Source organism: Girardinichthys multiradiatus, chromosome 21, assembly GCF_021462225.1.
Source record: "Girardinichthys multiradiatus isolate DD_20200921_A chromosome 21, DD_fGirMul_XY1, whole genome shotgun sequence".
NCBI lineage: Eukaryota > Metazoa > Chordata > Actinopteri > Cyprinodontiformes > Goodeidae > Girardinichthys > Girardinichthys multiradiatus.
In genome coordinates this window covers 23,639,629-23,653,016 of record NC_061813.1, presented here as the reverse complement: position 1 = coordinate 23,653,016, position 13,388 = coordinate 23,639,629, and the positions used below count along the sequence as shown (strand labels likewise).

Genomic DNA, 13,388 nt, shown 5'->3' with positions numbered 1-13,388 from the left:
CTTCATCTCCATAAAACTTTTCAGCAGATGGAAGCATGAAGTGCTCCAAAATCTCCTGATAGCTAGCTGCATTGACCCTGCCCTTGATAAAACACAGTGGACCAACACCAGCAGCTGACGCAGCACCCCAGACCATCACTGACTGTGGGTACTTGATACTGGACTTCTGGCATTTTGGCATTTCCTTCTCCCCAGTCTTCCTCCAGACTCTGGCACCATGATTTCCGAATGACATGCAGAATTTGCTTTCATCCGAAAAAAGTACTTTGGACCACTGAGCAACAGTCCAGTGCTGCTTCTCTGTAGCCCAGGTCAGGCTCTTCTGCCGCTGTTTCTGGTTCAAAAGTGGCTTGACCTGGGGATTGCGGCACCTGTAGCCCATTTCCTGCACACGCCTGTGCACGGTGGCTCTGGATGTTTCTACTCCAGACTCAGTCCACTGCTTCCGCAGGTCCCCCAAGGTCTGGAATCGGCCCTTCTCCACAATCTTCCTCAGGGTCCGGTCACCTCTTCTCGTTGTGCAGCGTTTTCTGCCACACCTTTTCCTTCCCACAGACTTCCCACTGAGGTGCCTTGATACAGCACTCTGGGAACAGCCTATTCGTTCAGAAATTTCTTTCTCTGTCTTACCCTTTTGCTTGAGGGTGTCAATAGTGGCCTTCTGGACAGCAGTCAGGTCGGCAGTCTTACCCATGATTGGGGTTTTGAGTGATGAACCAGGCTGAGAGTTTTAAAGGCCTCAGGAATCTTTTGCAGGTGTTTAGAGTTAACTCGTTGATTCAGATGATTAGGTTCATAGCTCGTTTAGAGACCCTTTTAATGATATGCTAATTTTGTGAGATAGGAATTTTGGGTTTTCATGAGCTGTATGCCAAAATCATCCGTATTAAGACAATAAAAGACCTGAAATATTTCAGTTAGTGTGCAATGAATCTAAAATATATGAATGTTAAATTTTCATCATGACATTATGGAAAATAATTAACTTTATCACAATATGCTAATATTTTGAGAAGGACCTGTATAGTAAAGAGAATTGGCCCAAGTACTGAACCCTGTGGTACTCCACAATTAACCCTGGAGTTTAAAGATGATTTATCATTTACATGAATAAACTGGAATCTGTCAGACAGATAAGATTTAAACCAGCATAGCGCTGTTCCCCTGATCCCTACAGCATATTCCAGCCTTTCTAAGAGAATTTTGTGATCGACTGTATCAAATGCAGCACTGAGATCTAACAGAACCAGAACAGACACAAGTCCATTATCTGAGGCCATAAGAATATCATTAGTGACTTTCAGCAGAGCTGTTTCAGTGCTATGATGAGCTCTGAAACCTGACTGAAACTCTTCAAACAGGTCATTGATGTGTAAATGCTCACACATTTGATTAGCAACAATTTTTTCCAGAATTTTAGATAAGAATGGAAGATTGGATATAGGTCTGTAATTTTTCAAGTCATCTCAATCAAGCAAAGGTTTCTTAAGTAAAGGTTTAATTACAGCTAACTTAAAAGCCTGTGGTACATCTCCATTTACCAAGGATAGGTTAATCGTGCCTAAAATGGGGCTGGTAATCAGAGGGAACACTTCCTTAAATAATTTGGTTGGGATTGGGTCTAACATACAAGTTGAAGGTTTAGATGAAGCTAATATTTCTGATAACTCAGGAAGCTCCACAGGATCAAAACAGTCTAAACACAGATCAGGTTATACAGTTATTTCCAATGTTGTCTCACTTGCTGAGGATGAAGTAATCATCTTCGGGAGTATGTCAAAAATTTTCTTTTTAATAGAATCAATTTTATTTAAGAAGAATCCCATAAAGTCATAACTGCTGAGAGCTAAGGGAATGGATGGCTCAACAGAGCTATGACTGTGAGTTTAGCAACTGTACTAAAGAGAAACCTAGGATTATTCTTGTTCTCTTCTATTAATGATGAGAAATAAGCTGTTCTAGCTTGGCGAAGTGTCTTTTTATACAACAGTAGACTATTTTTCCAGATTAAGTAGGAATACTCTAGGTGTGTAGAGCGCCATTTTCTCTCCAATTTTCTAACATTGTGCTTTAAAGTACACAGCTCTGAATTAAACCAAGGAGCTAGCCTCCTATTAATGATTACCTTCTTTTTAAAGGGGGCTGCATTGTCTAATGCATCACGCAATGATGAAGAAACACTATGAACAAGATAATTAATTTGTGAAGGGGAAGAAACAAAATTATTGCCCTCCACTGTGCTTTTCAGTGATAATGAGGAAATTAAAAGTGGAACAGATTCTTTAAAGGTTGTTACAGCATCTCCTGATAATGATCTACTATAATGAAATTTTCTTTCAGGTGTGGAGTACTCGGTTAAATTAAACTCAAAGGTTATTAAGAAATGGTCAGACAGGACAGGATTATGAGAGAATATTGTTATTGTTATGTCTTTACATTGTTGTGACATAAACTCTGTGTTTTCTCCTTGTTTCAGTCTGTTGATCCTGATAGTGCTGAATCTGGGCTTGTTTTTTAAGCTGTGGGCGATGGAGAACGTGGCTCAACGCATGTACCTGACGACGAAACATCGGCTGAGGGAGAGGATGGAGAGCAGGTTGGATAAACTGTCTTCTTTTAACCAGCATATTAATGTGGATAGTCTATCAGGACAATCATTTGTTGAAAAGAGCTACTTCAACCCAGAAGCATTGAAGGTGATGACATGGTTTTTCTCATGTAAGAAGTGTGGCATCAGCCGAAGCCTAAAGTTACTTGCTTTTCTGCTTGCATGCAGCATAAGTGTACCTTTTTATTGAAAAATAATGGTCTCTTTCTGACAGCTTTGGACCACAGTATGGTTCCAAACCAGGGCCAGTTGTCCGGACCAATGAGGACTTGCACCTACTAAAAACTGTCCTGCAGGACTCCATTAATCTTCTAGAACAAGTGAGATATGTGAACTGCTAACTAACATGCACTAATCATTCATTTTATTGGGATTTTATGTGATAGACCAACACAGAGAAGTGCATAATTGAAAGCAGAAAAAAAATGATGCATGGTTTTTACCACTTAATGTTAGAGGTAAAAAGCTGATAAATACAGACAAGTGTAATTAAAGACACAAATGAACCAAGTAACTTTGACTTGCAAGGGAGAGACAGTCCTCTGCCGAACAGCGACTTCCTTCTCACAAACGAAGAAGTCCTTGCACCAGCCTTTTATTTACAACTCACATTCTTACAAGTAAAAAGTGGGAATTGGTTCAGCCAATTCTTACAGAGATTTCAACATAAAAAGTAGTCATTCCCATATATGGCATAAGCATGTCATGTCCAGAGAGTGATCCACTCCAGACCACATTAACTTTCCACAAACCCTTTGTCCACACTAAAACCAATCACAGGAATCATCTTCACTAGAGTAAAACTTAAAACATAAACCTTGTTTGAACTGAACAATGATAATTTTTATACTTTTTTTTCCAACAATTCCCTCCAGTTTATTATTGATTAGTTTAATAACACATCCATGTATTCACTTCCAAAAAGCTTTATGTATACACCTCATTAAACATTAAACTATTGTTAAGTTTAGTGACTTCTCCAAAGTGTCATCATAGTCTTGGTTCTTGTCCAGAAGCCGATAATCCTGGGACAACATTGTATCAAAAATTCCTCCAACCATCCTTAATATCATTGCTCTGATACAGGGAATAACACACAGAGTAAAAAGGCAAACAACAATAACACAGCGATGACAGGGGTCATGATTTTCAAAAGCAGTTGCCACCACGGTCCAGAAGTAAGCTACGAAGAAAGGCTTCCTCGGCCGGGATGGACCTCCTGCTGCATACCCCTTTTAATTTCATTTAATTGGCGTATAGCATCGCTCACTGTGTGTCCATCTTTGGCGTTGGTCTCATCAGGGATGTAAGTGCAGCAGGTCTCGTTCAGGAGAGCACAACCCCCCCCCCCCCAACCGAGGCCGTCAGCAGGTCGAAAACCATCCTGTTCTGCAACACCATGGTTCGAAGAGCTGTGACTTCTGTTGATAGTCTTGTAAGAGCGATTCTGGTTGCATTAACAAAGCGTCCCAGTCGATAATCTATAGTTTCTAATCTAAGCATGTTCTTTCCTAAACTTAGCAAAATCTTATTTCTTGTTGATCTATGCTTGAATTCCTCATTGTGCTTCACACGGATGAGTTCCCTCTTTAGGGAAGGTTAAACTGAAATGACATAAATGTGATCAGTGACATAAACAGGTGCACAAACACCACTCCAACTTGGAGGCAACTGCAAATAAATGGCATTTCCACACACCCAGTGAAATCCATCTATTGCATAAGTGCCCTTTAGATCATGGACCTTTCCCCCTGGTCCAGCTTGGTGTAAAGAATAATAGTAAGTCATGTTACACATACGCATTGGAATAGTCCCCACTGGGATGGAACCGGTGCCCACGACACAATGAGAAAAATAGGAACCTGCAAGAAGCTCCACATAGTTGGATACAGGAGTTGTAACATTAAATTGTTTAAACTCTGTAAAGATCGTTGGTTTCTTCACTGACATTGAGACGAAGCCTCCACTAGATGGCGACAACCCCTTTGTAGTCAGGCTTTATCATTTCCAGCCTGAGTGGAAAGACTGACAGGCTCACCTCTTACAGTGTACTTTGTATAAGTAGCCCCCTCTTGGATTTTCACAGCAGTGGGAGTTGTCAATAACATTTGGAATGGACCCTCCCACTTTGGATCAGACCACATTTTCTTCTTAATGGTCTTAATCAGCACCCAGTAACCTTCTTTCACGTCACCAGGAACCTGTAGGGCTTCAAAAACATCATTTGGCAGATTATTAGCATTTTGTATGTCTCTAAGCTGTAATGCCTTCATCATGTAATCTGTTAACGTTGCCTCTTGTTGTGGATCTTTGAGATCAGGAATTTAATAAGGTCTGCCATGTATTATTTCAAAAGGTGTTAATTCACCCTGAGCTGATGGGGTTATCCTTATATTAAGTTTTAATATATCTAAACATTCAACACAATTTCTTTTTGTTTCTTCCATTGACTTCTTAAGCTTACTTTTAATTGTCCCATTTGTTCTTTCTACCAACCCTGCACTTTGGGGGTGATAGCTACAGTGTGTTTTCAGGTCAATCTTGAAACATTTACCCTCAGCTAATTTAGCTGGTAAGAGCACAGCATCTAATAATTTCAGTAATAACTCTGCATTTTTCCATTGTGCTTCCAATTATACCTTTATTTTATTTCTTTCCATACATAATATGTGCTGTCCAAGATGTTGATAAAACCCTGTATGGTGTCACGATAGACAAGGTTAAATAATATTTACCGGTAATTAGATCTTTCCTGCAAATGTTTCTCTTTGGCCAGGATAACGTTGCTCTCTTTTAATCATCTGGTTCCATAACAAATTTTTTTTGCTATTCATCAGCAAGATTATAACAGCTCTGAATAATCTATTCTAATTTAGTTTTATTTAGATGCATCTATTCTAATCTATTTTGTATTAAATGCAGTAAGTCCTCATTATATTTAAAAATGAGGTTACTATTTCTGTTAGCTGCTATTACTTTAATAATGCTTGGTTTAGTTTAGGTTTCATTAGTTCTAAAAACAAAACTCACTCCTCATCAGTTTAGAAGGCTTAATAAAATTGATGAACACAAAAATAAAGAGCATGTTATGTCTTATGATCTTAGTTTAGGAAATTACCCAGTTTTTACCCAGTTTTATAAACACACCTGTACTGTTTCAGTCATCTATAGCTCTTCCCTTTTTAATCACACTTTGTATTTATTTCAAGTAACTAAAGTTTTCTCAATTTCAGGAATAGTAATTCTGTCCAGTAATTTTGTTAAGGAGGAATTTTTTTTATCTAATTTGATCATTCTGAACCTGACTGGAAAAAGTCCAAACATCTGTTAAAATCCTTTTGTTTCACCATAAAAATTGACCTAATATTATTGTACTGTTGAAGATCAGACTTGCACTTATAGGCTTTAATTATTATCATGCACATATACCCTAAGTTTTACATAACATAAAACAAACATTTCACAAAAATAGACAGACAAAATGGACAAACATTGGCCACACAATACATTTAATTACTCTCTTTGTAAAAGAATTTCAGGAAAATTAAAGACAGGTCTATGAGCTTTCTTATGTTTATCAGTATTTCAGTTCCGGTAGAACCTTTACTATCTTTATATGATTTTGGAAAAATTCTGGAAACCTTATAGAGGTAAAGGTTTGGCAATGATCATTAGAACGTCAGACCTTTATTAGTGCTTTTAAAGTCCCCCAAAGATGCTCTTTAATGAAATCAGTCATTCCCATTCACACACACGCTGTCATGAACATCCACTTGATGGTTTTTAGGATTTTGTATTTTTATAATTTAAAGCACTTTGAATTGCCCTGCCTGCAATGTGCTGGCAGGTGTTGTCTTTTGGGTCCGTCCAGTCTGGAAAAGTGTCAGGTTATCATTGTCAGGTCAGTGAGGTTCATAAGTCAGTCAGAACCTTGGTCATTTGGTCTTGGGTCGTTTTTGGTCATTTGGTCTGTGCACATAATGTCTCGTGGATCCAACCAATGATGAGTCAACAAAACTTCCACACAGTGTGATGTTATTTCTCCAGCTTCCACCTGTTGAAGAAAAATTTGTTGTTAATAAATGAACTACATTTCCCAGGAACACTGCATTCCTCCTGGATGATCATCACCTGTTGAAAAACTTCATTATTATGTTAGTCAGTTGTTTCACATATTCAATCAGATCATTAAACATCCAGTAGGTGAAGTTATTAGTATCTCATCATCAGCATAGAAGTTATCAGTAGGGGGTTGTTTTTTCTTTCCACTGACCACCTTTTCAGCATGCATTGCCCAATTCTGCCAACTGCTAACTGAGCAGGTGGGTAGATCAATATTATGTTTTGTGACCCAGTTACGAATCTCAGGTAAAGCATTTGCCTGGAGGGCATTTTTAACTGCTGTTTATAGGGAGTGTAATCAGCAGTGTCATTGAGGCCATCCAGTTTAATTGCCTGTTTTCTCCGCCTGGTATTTTTGCTACTGGGAAGCTGGTTTTTAAATTTGGGGATCCCTCTCTCATAGTTTGTGAAGTCGGAAAAACTGATGGTGAATATGGTGGTGCCTCTTCAGTTATTTGTCCCACTGGCGCTGAGGGTTCAGGCACAATCGCAGCTGCAGCAGCAGGGTGGGGCTGTGGCTGCCTGCGCCTCCCCCTTACTACACAAGTGTCATTATCTTATTCTCAGGGAACGATAAAAAGAGCAAGGAGGTTTATATAGCAGTTGCCAGCCTTTCTTTTATGAGCTTCAGCAAGCCAATTTTTTGCCCTTATTAATTATTGGCTGGTTTTTTTTTCCTTTTCCTAAGTTTGTCTTTCTGTTTTAATCTCTGTACCAAATGGGTACAATCAGGGACCGAAAGATGTCCTTTAAAATCCCAATCTTTCTGCCATTTAGCAAGATTTTTTTTTACTGTATCTGGATCTTTTGAGTGCATGAACTTTGTATCTCCTTCTAACGAGGGCTGCTTCCGGACGCAGTTCCCCATTTTAAGAGTTGTTTTTTTTATTTTTTTTATTTTAATTGTAAATGGGTTTTTTTTATCTATTAAAAACTATTGTTTAGAACTGAGTTCTACTTCTATTAATTTATATTAGCACTATTTATTTGATAATCTTTCCTTTATTATATATGCTTTTATCCTATTTACGCTAGTTTATTATTATTCAGACTCTGCTCTTTTATATATATATATATATATATATATATATATATATATATATATATATATATATATATATATATAAAACAGAGGTGCATTTATTATACATATCTTGTACCATCAAATCAAAACAGAAATCCTCCACGGGCCCCCAACATCTCCTAGAAAACAGGCTTCTAGATCAAAACCTAGTTTTGATCCAGTTTTCTGCTTTGAGTTCTAATCTCGGAGAATGCAGGAGTTTTAGACTGAGATTTGATGGCACCTAATATCCAAATCAGAATTCCTTACGACACCTCTCAGCTGTCAACAACTTTATGTTAATACCAGCAAGGTTTCGGGTTGTCTCGCTGAGAGTGTCGTATGATTCTACCAACACACAATCACTTATAGGCCTAAATCACCTAGACTAGGTTTTCTATTTTTTACACGCTTTTCTTTTTAAACTCAGAATTTTTCCATGGAGTTGGTTGCTTTTGAATCTCCTTAAGGGAAATTACGAGTACCTCTAAACTCAAAAACTCCTATTTATTTTTTATTTTTTTAATATACTTAGTTGGTTCCGTCTTACCTGTGCGTTCGTTCACACTGTCTGTCGAAACGCGTTGATCCACCTTCCCGGTGTCCCTCGGCCGATTCGGCGGTTACCAACACAGAATTCACTGTGCAGGATTTTTGTTCTCCAGACGTTCTGGAGCCTGCGCAGACTGGAACCCCACACTCACTGCTGGGTCCCGGGCGGGAGATTTCTAGCAATCCGGCTCGAAGGACCAAAAGAATTGTTTGAGTTAAAAAGCTGATAAATACAGACAAGTGTACAGGTCCTTCTCAAAATATTAGCATATTGTGATAAAGTTCATTATTTTCCATAATGTCATGATGAAAATTTAACATTCATATATTTTAGATTCATTGCACACTAACTGAAATATTTCAGGTCTTTTATTGTCTTAATACGGATGATTTTGGCATACAGCTCATGAAAACCCAAAATTCCTATCTCACAAAATTAGCATATTTCATCCGACCAATAAAAGAAAAGTGTTTTTAATACAAAAAACGTCAACCTTCAAATAATCATGTACAGTTATGCACTCAATACTTGGTCGGGAATCCTTTGGCAGAAATGACTGCTTCAATGCGGCGTGGCATGGAGGCAATCAGCCTGTGGCACTGCTGAGGTCTTATGGAGACCCAGGATGCTTCGATAGCGGCCTTTAGCTCATCCAGAGTGTTGGGTCTTGAGTCTCTCAACGTTCTCTTCACAATATCCCACAGATTCTCTATGGGGTTCAGGTCAGGAGAGTTGGCAGGCCAATTGAGCACAGTGATACCATGGTCAGTAAACCATTTACCAGTGGTTTTGGCACTGTGAGCAGGTGCCAGGTCGTGCTGAAAAATGAAATCTTCATCTCCATAAAGCTTTTCAGCAGATGGAAGCATGAAGTGCTCCAAAATCTCCTGATAGCTAGCTGCATTGACCCTGCCCTTGATAAAACACAGTGGACCAACACCAGCAGCTGACACGGCACCTCAGACCATCACTGACTGTGGGTACTTGACACTGGACTTCTGGCATTTTGGCATTTCCTTCTCCCCAGTCTTCCTCCAGACTCTGGCACCTTGATTTCCGAATGACATGCAGAATTTGCTTTCATCCAAAAAAAGTACTTTGGACCACTGAGCAACAGTCCAGTGCTGCTTCTCTGTAGCCCAGGTCTGGGGAATGCGGCACCTGTAGCCCATTTCCTGCACACGCCTGTGCACGGTGGCTCTGGATGTTTCTACTCCAGACTCAGTCCACTGCTTCCGCAGGTCCCCCAAGGTCTGGAATTGGCCCTTCTCCACAATCTTCCTCAGGGTCCAGTCACCTCTTCTCGTTGTGCAGCGTTTTCTGCCACACTTTTTCCTTCCCACAGACTTCCCACTGAGGTGCCTTGATAAAGCACTCTGGGAACAGCCTATTCGTTCAGAAATGTCTTTCTGTGTCTTACCCTCTTGCTTGAGGGTGTCAATAGTGGCCTTCTGGACAGCAGTCAGGTCGGCAGTCTTACCCATGATTGGGGTTTTGAGTGATGAACCAGGCTGGGAGTTTTAAAGGCCTCAGGAATCTTTTGCAGTTGTTTAGAGTTAACTCGTTGATTCAGATGATTAGGTTCATAGCTCGTTTAGAGACCCTTTTAATGATATGCTAATTTTGTGAGATAGGAATTTTGGGTTTTCATGAGCTGTATGCCAAAATCATCCGTATTAAGACAATAAAAGACCTGAAATATTTCAGTTAGTGTGCAATGAATCTAAAATATATGAATGTTAAATTTTCATCATGACATTATGGAAAATAATGAACTTTATCACAATATGCTAATATTTTGAGAAGGACCTGTAATTAAAGACACAAATGAACCAAGTAACTTTGACTTGCAAGGGAGAGACAGTCCTCTGCAGAACAGTGACTTCCTTCTCACAAACGAGGAAGTCCTTGCACCAGCCTTTTATTTTCAACTCAGATTCTTACAAGTAAAAAGCGGGAATTGGTTCGGCCAATTCTTACAGAGATTTCAACATAAAAAGTAGTCATTCGCATATATGGTATGAGCATGTCATGTCCAGAGAGTGATCCACTCCAGACCACATTCCTTAACTTTCCACAAACCCTTTGTCCACACTAAAACCAATCACAGGAATCATCTTCACTAGAGTAGAACTTAAAACATAAACCTTCTTTAAACTAAACAATGATAATTGTTATACATTTTTCCAACACTTAAGATAAAATTAGAAAAATGTGGTGTTCTTTTGTATTCAGCTCCCCTGAGCCAACGCTCTCATTGCAAATCTCCATTTAGAATGTCTTTACCAGCGTTTCACTCAAATTTACTATTTTTGCCGTTTTTTGCTTACATTTGCTTAATTTGTCTTTCTTTCTCAAGCTTAGTCAAATTTAATGGAGAGGATCTGTAAACATCTATTTATATATCCAATTCTTGCCAAAGACTGATGTGTTTGATTTTAGGTTCGGACTTCAACTAGGCCAATCTACTAAATGAATGTGCTTTGATCTAAACCATTGTAGTTCAGGCTGTACATTTAGTGTTGTTGTCCTGCTGGAAGGTAAACCTTGGTATCAGTCAAATATTTTGCACGTTTTCTTCTAGAATTGCCCTGTATTTAGCTCTGTCTTTTCATCACAACGACCAGCTTTCCTGTCCCTGCTTAAGAATTGCATCTCAACAGCATGATGTGACTCTGTTGTACGGTAGAGCAGTTGTGTCCAGGGTAATGTTTAGTGTTGGGTTTCTACTACACACATTGTTTTCCCTCTAGTTCCAAAAGTTCATTTTTAGTCTGTTTTGACCAGAACACCTTCCACATGTTTGCTATGTCCCCAACATGTTATGGGAACTCACAAGCAGGACTTCTAATAGCAGATTCTTCCACCTGAGCTGTGAATCTCTGCAGCTTCTCCAGAGTTACCATGGGCATCTTGACTACTTGTCTGAATAATGCTCTTTGTTTGGGTGGATGTCCATGTCTCGGTAGATTTGTAGTTGTACCAAACGGTTTCCAATTTTTAGATGGATTGAACAGATATTGTCAGGGCTTTAGATATTGTTTCATCACCTAAACCTGTTTTAAACTCTCCAACATTGTCCCTGATCTGTCCGCTGTGTTCCTTGGCCTCCATGATGCTGTTTGTTCACTGATGTTCTCTAACAAACTTCTGAGGCCTTCATAGATGAGCTGCATTTATACTGTTAAAAAATTGCTTGCAGGTGGACACAAAATGCAGGTTATTTCTAAACATTCGGCTGCACTGGATTTTATCTAGGGGTACCAGAGTAAATGGGGCCAAGTACAAATGCACCACACTTTTCAGACTTTTAATTATAAAAAATCTTCAAAACTATGTTCGGTGTCATGATTTAACACTTGTCTCCTTCCACTTCACAAATATCACATGACATTCCAATAAAACACGTTGAGAGTTGTGGTTTTAATGTGACAAAATGTAGGATGGCTTAATGGGTGTGAACACTTTTTGCAAGGCAGGGTATGTAGCTGTTTGATTTTAAACCCTGAAGCACATTCCTTACTAACTTAGTCTGATGTTCTTCTCCGCAGCTCCGTACCTCTCTGATTGTGCTCCAGCAGAGCTTTGCTATGGCCAATCGAACAGCAACACAGCAGTGACCTTATCCACAACCCAGGGCACACCATGAAGCTGTGTTCACATCCGTGCCTAACAGCCTGCTGCAGCAGACTCCCTCAGAGCAGACCTGGTATCCACAGCTTTGTTGCTCCGCTGGCGTCTCCAGACTCCAGAGATGCTACATGTTGCCAGGGTTGCAAGCCAGCATCTAGTGAACATCGAGCAGCAGGTGTAAATTTATTCAGGTTTCTGTTTTTTAAACAGTGGCATGTGCAAATATTTATACTTTGGTTTTTAGCATTGGTAAGTGCATTAATATTTAAATATTTTAACTTTTGCACAAGTCTTGTGAGTATCTCTCAATCTTGTTTTAATTCTAATAAAAACTGTGTTATCAGTGACTCAAACCTGAATGTCTACTTGTTCTTCAGCAATCATAAATCATGTTAATGACTGTTTTGGTTTAGGTGTTTGTGCACATTTAATTTATTTTTCTATTGATTACATGTTTGTGATTATCACATGCCTGGCCTATGTCACTGTGTATTTTTAAGATCAATGTTTTTGTATGTTCTCATTTTGAATTATAAAGGGGGAAACACTTTTTCTTTTATCTGTTGGTGATGCACAATAAAGTTGAGCCAGGTTTATTGTTTACAGTGTTCTGGATGTTAAAAGGAGAGCAGAGTTTCATTCAGTTCTACACAGGCTTTTATAGGTGTTTATATGCTTACTACATTAAAAAAGGTTCACATTTATTTTTTCCTGTACAATGTGTCGCACCCTTTTTCTACTAATTGGGGGATTTCTGCATATGTTCACTCCTTTGCGTTTGTCCTTGCAGATGTTAGGTCCTTAAAGTTAAAGCAAGCTGGTTGCAAGTATTTTTAGTTTGAACACTAGGGTGTTTTTAAAGACTAGCTGGACTTAATATCCTTCTTGAAAGGGGAAAGAATAAATGATTAATGAAACTAAAACCAAATGTCTTATTTCCCTGTCTCACAGAACCAAAACAACACCCTGAGAGTATTAAATTATTGATTAGAACCCTGTGTCCTCTTTGCTAAAATACATATTGCTCTTTGTGTTAGTCTTTGTGAAAAATTGTAGAGTACAATACAGATACAGCAGGATTGCATTACAGAGTATTTGCACCAGTTAAATATGTACGATCCTTACTAGAATGAAAATTAAGATTTATTTGAATACTGAGTGCCATAAACTAGACACATTTGATTTGAGAGTTTGGATATTTTACCATCATAAAGAGGGCTTACAAACAGTAGTAAAATTTAATATATTCCTCAAAAAGCAGACGATGCCAAACTTTTTGGAGTAGCAAAAGCAAAAAACATTTGGTTTATTTTACATTCTTTTTGCTCAGCCAATGGTGCTTAGCTTAGTTTAGCTTCAGTTTAGCTTAGCTGACACTGATTCTAACAAAAGGTGTAATAATGGCTGAC

The 13,388-nt window shown here is 38.8% G+C and overlaps 1 protein-coding gene across 4 annotated transcripts in view; it reads left to right on the top strand.

Annotated features, from left to right (window-relative positions):
- gramd1c (GRAM domain containing 1c) overlaps nucleotides 1–12,902 on the top strand; it is a 37,842-nt gene extending 24,940 nt beyond the window's left edge. For 3 of the 4 annotated variants that reach the window (XM_047349020.1, XM_047349019.1, XM_047349021.1), the window contains exons 16-18: nucleotides 2,477–2,596; nucleotides 2,823–2,928; nucleotides 11,898–12,902. In XM_047349020.1, the coding sequence (XP_047204976.1) occupies nucleotides 2,477–2,596; nucleotides 2,823–2,928; nucleotides 11,898–11,966 (295 nt within the window). In that variant the 3' untranslated portion in view covers nucleotides 11,967–12,902. Of the gene's footprint in view, nucleotides 1–2,476; nucleotides 2,603–2,822; nucleotides 2,929–11,897 lie in introns of those variants that run through there. The other variant, XM_047349022.1, reaches the window with a different exon arrangement.
- Nucleotides 12,903–13,388: the final 486 nt, after the last annotated feature.